Source organism: Pinus tabuliformis, chromosome 2_1, assembly GCF_031772625.1.
Source record: "Pinus tabuliformis cultivar Carrire ecotype Pingquan chromosome 2_1, CPIR1, whole genome shotgun sequence".
Lineage (NCBI taxonomy): Eukaryota > Viridiplantae > Streptophyta > Pinopsida > Pinales > Pinaceae > Pinus > Pinus tabuliformis.
In genome coordinates this window covers 493596375-493605423 of record NC_142299.1, presented here as the reverse complement: position 1 = coordinate 493605423, position 9049 = coordinate 493596375, and the positions used below count along the sequence as shown (strand labels likewise).

Genomic DNA, 9049 nt, shown 5'->3' with positions numbered 1-9049 from the left:
TAACCAGAAAAACATTGTTCGCCAAAAACCGGCACAGAACATTACCTATCCGGTTTGTTTCAACCAGATCAGCCTAGTCATAATAATCACATGTCAATTCCAATTCGTGGGTCTCCTTTCAAAGGAAAACAACCCACAGGAAAAAACCAAAGTCTCCATATGCCCTTGTCCAAGTAAAACAAAAACAGAACAGTAAGCATCTACATTTTATAAACTGCCATCTACAGATGAGGAGAAATATCAAAAAATACTCTAAGCCAGCTGATAATATAAGGTTAAGTGTACGGTGGGAGATCCGACACACGGATCTGATCCTGGATATGTTCAGTTATTCTCCACGAGCCCATAGCTTGCTGCAGACCTTCTTTAGAAAGCCTGTCTGCTGCTTCATTCCGGTCCCTGTAGATATGATCAATAGTAAACACATTAAAATAGAGCTTTAAATTGTGGATCTCTTCTAAAAGCGGTCTCAGCAAGTAGTTCTGACATCTATGTTTTCCATTGACCCAGTTAACTACATTCAATGAGTCCCCAAAGATCTGAACTGTGAAGATATTCCTGTGAATAAGCCAACATAGAAGGAGTTTTAAAGCAGAAAGTTCAGCATAATTGTTTGTTCCGGTTCCAAGACCCACTGATGCTTTTAATGAATGAGAAGTATTTAGATGGATGATCATCCCTGCTCCAGCTATGTTATTCTGAGCTGCCCCGTCAAAATAGGCCCAAGGAATCCCATTTCTGATCTGTTCTTCTCTGCTCTGGGTTGTTTTCCGAGGTTCTTCAGGCTCCGGGATACTAGACAAGATGGCTGAGCTTTGGATAGCAATTGCTTCAGCTGGGGTGGATCTGTCTCTAAAGATGCTTCTATTCCTTGCTATCCATATGCCCCAGCATATAATGGGAGGGAGATTCCTCAAATTCCCCTCTGAGTTGTGGTTCCACCAATTTTCCCAAGCTGCTAAAATGTTCTCCCCCTCCCATCTTACCTGCTTCTTTAGTAATTTTTGCACCTCTTCCCATACCTTTCTTGCGAATGGACAAGCTAGAAACAAATGCGAAATGGATTCGGAATCTGATATGCACAAGGGGCATCTGCCTGGACCCTGTTTGAATCTAGATTGAAGAATATCCCATGTTGGTATTCTTTTTTTTAACACACACCAAAAAAACAATCTAGCTTTTTTAGGGCATTTTAGTTTCAGCAAAGGTTTTGCCCACCATTCCGGGTCTTCCCACCCCTTTTTCTTCATTAAGAACTTATACCCGGCCTTTGGGGAGTAGGTTCCCGATTCAGCATGAGCCCATACCAATAGATCTGGACTATCCTTTATTCTAACATTGGATCTTGTGAGTTCCTGGAGGAACACCTGCCACTCGATTCTCCAGAGGGGACTTATATCTAGTTCTTCTCCCGATTTCCAAGCTTGCCCCCATATGGAAGATTGCCCTACGTTCGCTATCTGATTTAGATATGAAATTCCTTTTGATTCCAAATGATCGATCAGACCAGGGGACAAAGCAAAATATTCATTGCATCCCACCCAAGGGTCCCTGCCTATCCGCAGATTTTCGCCATTTCCTACCTGCCATGCCAAACCTTGTTCTATGATTTTAAAAGCCTCTGTAGTGGCTTTCCAAATCACTGAAACATTTCTTCCTTTTTTATTTGGGTTCCGAATCCAATCTTCTAGAGGAACAGGGTCAATATATTTGCGCTTTACAACTCTGGTCCATAGATTCTCAGAATTGAATATTCGCCATCCCGATTTTGCTGCCAGAGAAGCACTGAAATCGACAAGGTTTTTTATTCCCCATCCACCCCAATCTTTTGGCCTTGCAATTTTATCCCAGGCCACCCATGGAAGAACTGAGTCCTCCTTTGTCCCTGACCAAAGGAATCTGCTGCATATCTGTTTAATCTTATGGAGAATCCCTTTTGGGATCCAGGTCAGGGCTGCCCAAAAAACTGGCATGGCCTGCAATACTGAGTTCACTAGAGTCAGCCTACCAGCCCGAGATAGCCACTTGAAGCTCCAGTGGGAAATTTTTTGCTCAATTTTGGCCACCAACCAGTTCCAGTCCTGCTTTCTGTATGTGTTTGGCTTCAGCCAAAAACCTAGGTATTTGAACGGATTCTCCATATTACAAATCTCAAAAGGCAAAAAAGATGAAACCAGAAGCTCCTCTTGTCTATTGAAGCCTGCCATAATTAACTGGGACTTTCTAGAGTTTATTTGTAACCCTGTAGCTTTCATGAACAGGTCAAGAATATTTTTAAGTTCTTTAATTTCATTTAAACTCCCATTTGTAAATAGTAAAATATCATCTACAAAAAGGAGATGAGTAATGAACAAATTTACAGCAACTTCCAAACCTTTAATCAAACCTGTTCTTCTAGCATCCAATATCAGTCTACTGAGGCCTTCTGCTGCTAGGAGGAAGAGCAAGGGTGATAGAGGACATCCTTGCCTCAGCCCCCTTTGTCCTTTGAAGAATTGAGAAGCAGCCCCATTTATTAAAACTGCAAAACTTGCACTGGAAATGCACCCCATGATCCAGTTTATAAACTCCAGTTTGAAACCCAGATGTGTCAACAACATCCTGAGATATATCCAACTGATTCTGTCATAGGCTTTTGACAGATCAATTTTTATCACAACCCCTTTCTTATTTGATTGTCTGAAACTGTGAATGGTTTCCTGGGCCACCCCTATAGCTTCATGAATTTGACGACCGTCTAAAAACCCAAATTGTTCACTTGAGATGCATTTTGACAAGATCGGTTTCAGGCGAACCGCAATGATTTTTGCAATAATTTTATAAACACAGTTGCACAGTGATATAGGCCTGAAGTCTTCAAAAGATTCTGGATTCTCCTTTTTAGGGATAAGGGCTATAAAAGTTGCATTAAAAGGAGAATATATCTCTCCTTTCCTCCTTGATTCTTCCACCACTTCTGTTAGTTCAGCTCCAATCGATTCAAAAAAGTGGATAAAGAGCTCTATTGTCCACCCGTCCGGCCCCGGGCTTTTATCTTTTGCCATTGATTTCACTATACTTTCCACTTCCTCCTTTGTCACTTCTCTGAAAAGATTTTCAGCTTCCTCCTCCTCCACAAAACGGGGAAAAGCTTGAGCTGTTCGAATTACTTCAGCTATATTTATCCCGCCTGGATCAGAAAACAGAGATTGAAAATGAGTCCTTCCCATTTTTGATAGGGCCTCAAAAGAGGAGGCTTCTCTTCCTTCTGTATCCTTCAGCTTCCATATTGTATTTGCATTTTTCCGGCCTTTTGCATAATTGTGAAAGAATTTTGTGTTTTCATCCCCCGCTCTCATCCAAATTGCCCTGCTTTTTAGCCTCCATTCCTCTTCTCTGTCCAGTAAGATCTTTGCTCTGCTCTTTTCGAGGACCAAGATTCTTTCTTTTGACTCCTGAGTAGCATAGCCATCTGCCTCAGGTTCTTCTATTATGCTAGATTATAAATTAATCAGAAATATTTTTTATTATGCTAGACCTTTTTCCTTGAAAATATTATTTCTCATATGTACAATTCACTAGATAAAATCAAAATTTACCAATCGTTTTTTATTCTATCGCTCTGTTTGCGACCTCTACTGTACTGGAGTTACAAAATTGTCGCTTACTGCCTTCACTCCTCTTGTACACTATCCATAAGCACTATGTCATTTGTGTAGTTGCCCTTTGCAATGGATTTTAAAATTTTGTTCAACATTGGTGCATATATCAATACCTATTTTGCAATGTATTGATGGTTAAAATGTTCATTTTTTTTTTAATATTAATACCATTTTTGTTTGAATTACAAAATTTCCTAATTTTAATAAATTAAATTATTTAGTTATATGACTAATATAGATTCATATTAATTATGGATCTAGAGATTGATGACTCTTAAAGTTTGATTAATCAATGGTTAACAAGAATTTATACTGATTATATATATTATTTTTAAATGTGTAAATAGATTCAATATTTTGAAAATGAATGTATAAACTATTCACATTAAACTTGTAAATTCAACAAATGTTTATGAGATTTTAGAAAAAAATTGACTAAAATAAGATTTCAATGTATAATAGTGAAAATATTTGAAACTTTAACTATTTTTTTTTCCAATTTCTTTATATAATATATACATAGTTGCTTAAATTTACAAATGTGATTTCTTCAAAAATTAGTTTTAAAAAGTCATTGAAATATTTTATTCCTAAATTTACAAATGTGATTTCTTCATAAATTAGTTTTAAATAGTCATTGAAATATTTTATTTATTAACTATATTATTCACATTAAAATGTTCTTTTTGTTATTAATATATTTTTAAATATTTAACTTTATGTTGAAATATTTTATTATAGTTAACATTAATTAAAGTGAAAATATAAGAATTTTTTTTACATGTAATTACTTCATTTTTTTAAAGTTGATATCAAATTATATTCTTTTATATATATATATGAAAATATTTTATTTATGGTTGAGAATGAGAGTGAAATATATATTGCCTTCATACTACATTATAATATCAATAATAAATTTAGTGATCACATTATTAAAATTAAATATAACCAAATATATATATTCATTATCGTTTTTTATTATAGTTGATATTTAGATAATATTTTATTTTTTTATTTTAAAAAGACACATATTAACTAAAAATTATCAAAATTAAACACGAACAAAATCATATATAGCCCTTATACTTAACTTAAAATAATAATATTTAATAATAAAACATAAAATATACTAATATGGCTATCATATAAAACATTATATATATATATTTATTATTAAATATTTCAATGAAATAGATATTTCTTTTTCACGTTATCTTAAAATCATCTTAAAATCATTTTATATAATAATAGCTTGTTGGTATACTTCAATCTGATAAGGGAAGGATTTACAAAAAGATGTTTAGAGAAAACGTGAGAAATGGAAGCAACCATTCACCATCTAAAGCTTAAGGATTTCACATCACCATACTTAGGATTTCACATTAATTTTTCTTTTAAATAATGGAACATCAATAACTAGTTTACTTTCGGTGAATTCTCTCTTTTAAACAATGTTTCAACTACAGGACGGGAATGTCTGTCTCAATATATATATAAAATTGTTTTTTTATTATTAAATAAATTTTTAAATAGGTACTTAATTTTATGTTGAAATATTTTATTATAGTAAATATTAAATATTTTTGTTTATATTTTTTTAAGTGAAAATATGAGGAATTTTTTATATAATTTTTTTTTTTTTTTAATTTCAAATTTTCTTATTTTACATAAATATAAAAAATATTTTATTAATGATTGAAAATAAGAATGAAATGTTTTTACCACATCTCTTTTATATTACATTAAAATATCAATAATAAATTTAGTAATCCCAATATGAGTGACATTATTGAAATTTTATAACACTTTTAATTAAACATAACAAAACATATATACTCATTATTGTTTTTTTATTATAGTTGATATTTAGATAATATTTTATTAAAAAAAAAGTGAATGTGAATTTGAGGTTATAGAGACTGAACATAGACAAAATCACATATATCCCTTACACTTAACTTAAAATAATAATATTTTATTAAAAATATAAAATGTGTTAATAAAATCACTAAAGAATATAAAACATTATATATATTCTTTATTAAATATTTCAATGAAATAGATATTTTATTTTCATATTATCTTAAAACCAGCATAGATCCATTTGAAGCATCCATCTGAAGTACTGATCTAATATGAGCTGAGAGGAAGCAAATTTATTCATATGCAAAATTCTTTAGAGGGAAAAATGCAATGTGTTAGTTTTCATTATTTAAATTGTATTTTTGAATGCTAAATAGAGTATATATATATAGGACCAAATAAATGTTTTAACCATAAAATCTTAAATTTTTCATAATATATACATAATTTTTTAAAAATTATATATATATAGATAATTTCCATTAAAATATTTTACATAACATGTATATCAAGACATTTTATCAATATTAATTCATAATAAATAAAATTATTGATAACCACATGGAATCTTTTTTTATATGTAACATTAAAATGTTTTATTTTAACAGTTTTTTTCTATATATATGTATATATGAAGTTGATATTAACATAAATTAGTTAACATAGATATCCAAGTAGTTTATTTAAATGTCTTGTTGAAATAGTTTTGAAAAGTATAAGATTTAAACATCTTACACATTTTTTTACTTGTATTCATTTTTTTATTATAACCAACATTACTTATCTATTTAGAACATAATTTTATTTTATTTCAAATGGGTATGGGCATAGGGACAAAATTACACACCCCTCATAATGGGTTGTAGAACGAGTATATATCCATTTTAACTATGTGTCTACCAAGAGCAAAGATGAACAAATCTCAAACTTGAAAAAAGATTTACAAGTCAATTAATCGCTTTTAGTGCTTGGTAAATATATGATTAAGATAGATTTATAGTGATAATTTTTCATTGTTTAAATTGTATTTTTGGATATTTTATCATTATTAATATTTTATATTAAAAATTGAATGAGTTACTTATTTTCCAATTGTTAAGAGGTAACTAAGTTATTTAAGCTCAAATATTTTATTTAAGTTCTATACTAAAATATTGATAAGAAAAATAGTTTTTTCTTTTTTTTTATATCTCTCTATAAAGTTATATCAAATTATATTGTTTAAGATAAATATCAAAATATTGTATTTATTACTTGAAAAGTGAAAAGGAAATATCAAAGAACCAATTAAAATGAAAGTGAAATATCAACAACATTTTGTTAATAGATTTTTAGTTATTTTTTTTCCCCTGGGAAAAAGTCATAATTTCTATTAAAGTTAAGAAATTACATTTTGCATATGCCGAAGCATTCATATACAGGCAGCAGTGCCTAACAAGATCAGTCTGTGGTACTATATAAACAAAAATAAAGTAGGTTGTCTCCTCGCAGGGAGCAGTCCAAAACTGTACACTAACAGTGTTCAAAATAAGAGTCCATTGCTCTACGCAGAGAGCATATATATGTTGTTAAATCAAAGATAAAGTGTTGTATTGTACTAGACATAGAGAGATATCTACAGCTATTGACAAACAAAAAACAAGTGAAGATCTGTAAGTGGGCTTTTATAGCCCATTATCCATCCGATCATCAAAGGGTCGATGATAATGCTGATAGAATGACCCTTCGATTTCCTCCTGTATCAGCCAATGGTCTCCTTGTCTGTGCGCTGCCTCTTTGGAGAGTTGATCTGCAATGGTATTATGTTCCCTGTAGATGTGACGACAAGCAAATGATTCAAAGGATGTAGTCAGTCTCTTTGCCTCATCTAATATATGTCTCAATGAAAATGCATGACAATGAGATGCATCAGACATCCAATTGCAAACTATTTTAGAATCTCCAAACAGCTGGAGATGTCTGCATTGTTTTTGTATGGCAAAGTGTATGAGATGCTTGGCAGTGCACAGTTCAGCATAGTTGTTAGTTCCTCTGCCTAAGAATATTTGAATTTTGTAGCTGTGTGTATCATTAAGATATAGTACTGCTCCTCCCCCACAGCCCACATCTTGTGCAGAACCATCAAAAAAAGCCCATGGTTTGGACTTGTCAATTTCCAATTGTTTAATGATGTGAACAGGGCCTGTGGTTTCATCATCAGGTATCATGTTATAATCCGCAATGGTATGTAGAAGGATAGTGGGCCAATGGGGGGCTCTAAGATTGAAAATAGTCTGATTCCGGGCAATCCAGATTGCCCAGCATGCAAGAAGCGGGGTATTAATGGCCTTCCCCGAGTGTTCATGATTCCAGTTCTCCCATGCCTCCATTAAGCTATGACCATGCCAATTTTTCAGTTGCGGGAGGTGGGAAGTGAGGGCATGCCAAAATTGTAAAGCGATGCTGCAATTCAAAAATAAGTGAATAGTGCTTTCTTCCTCCTGGTGACAGAGATGGCAGCGGAAGGGTCCATGGAAGGATCTCTTCATAAGGTTGGTGCCCGTAGGTACTTTATCAAAGAGAATGTTCCACATAAGCAGTCGAGTACGCGGGGCTGATTTGAGTTTCCATAATGCCTTCCATGTGGGATGGATAATTTGAGGCTTATGAGGCTCCATGAGTTTTAGATAGCCAAGCTTCGGGGTATATGCTCCATGTTTTGCAAAAGCCCAAATGATTTCATCAGGTCCTTCAGTAAGCCTGATATGAGCTTGAGTGAGTGCATCTGTGTACTCTTCCCATTTGTTATGCCATTGTGCCGGAATATCTAAATCTTGTGCGCTGGACCAGGCCTGTTGGAGAAAGGAGGAGTTTGCTTGATCGCCAATATGCATTATGTAGATGATACCTCTGTCATTAAGATGTCTAATGAGGCCATCAGAGAGTCTGTGAGTGTTTCCACATCCGACCCATGGGTCCAGTCCTATTCGGACCGCATTACCAGCCTTGATGCGCCAAGTTAATCCTTCTCATAATAAGGGTAAAGTACCATTGACAGCTTTCCATATGATGGATATGTTATGATTTGTTCCCTGTTGACTACATATCCAATCCAACACATTCAAGGGTCTGATATACTTTGCATTTGCTACCTTGGTCTAAAGTCCATCAGTGGTGAGGAGTTGCCATCCAAGTTTGGCAGCCAGAGCCTTGGAGAAAAGGTCGAGCCTTTTGATACCCCAACCCCCCCAGCGTTTGGGTTTTGCGATGGTGTCCCATTTAACCGAGGCAAAAATTCTGCCTGGTTGGTGGCCCTTCCAAAGAAATTTACTGCATATATGTTGTAACCTGTTGAGTATGCCCTTGGGAATCCATGTGAGAGCCATCCAGTATACTGGAGTGGCTTCAATCACTGCTTTAATAAGTATCAGTCTGCCAGCTCGAGAAAGGTATCGGAGGTACCATACTTGAAGTCTCTTTTCCACCTTGGCTATAAGCCATAACCAGTCAGCAATTCTGTATCCATTAGGTTTCAGTCTAAAACCAAGATATTTAATACCTTC

General features: G+C 33.6%; 1 protein-coding gene across 1 annotated transcript; it reads right to left on the bottom strand.

Moving 5' to 3' along the window:
* Positions 1 to 275: 275 nt before the first annotated feature.
* Positions 276 to 8380, bottom strand: LOC149201091 (uncharacterized). The gene is made up of 3 exons (XM_089401194.1): positions 7515 to 8380; positions 2387 to 3474; positions 276 to 2200 (listed from the first exon to the last, which is right to left on the bottom strand). The coding sequence occupies exons 1-3, from the start codon at positions 8378 to 8380 to the stop codon at positions 276 to 278; spliced, it is 3879 nt and encodes a 1292-aa protein (XP_089257320.1).
* Between the last annotated feature and the right edge of the window lie 669 nt (positions 8381 to 9049).

Excerpts from the sequence above, each read along its gene's own strand:
- LOC149201091 (XM_089401194.1), bottom strand. The coding sequence starts at position 8,380 with ATGCATATTGGCGATCAAGCAAACTCCTCCTTTCTCCAACAGGCCTGG. Across the intron at positions 3,475-7,514 it reads ACTAACAACTATGCTGAACT|CATAATAGAAGAACCTGAGG; the intron begins GTGCACTGCCAA and ends TTTATAATCTAG. Across the intron at positions 2,201-2,386 it reads ATTGGATGCTAGAAGAACAG|GCTTCAATAGACAAGAGGAG; the intron begins GTTTGATTAAAG and ends TAATTATGGCAG.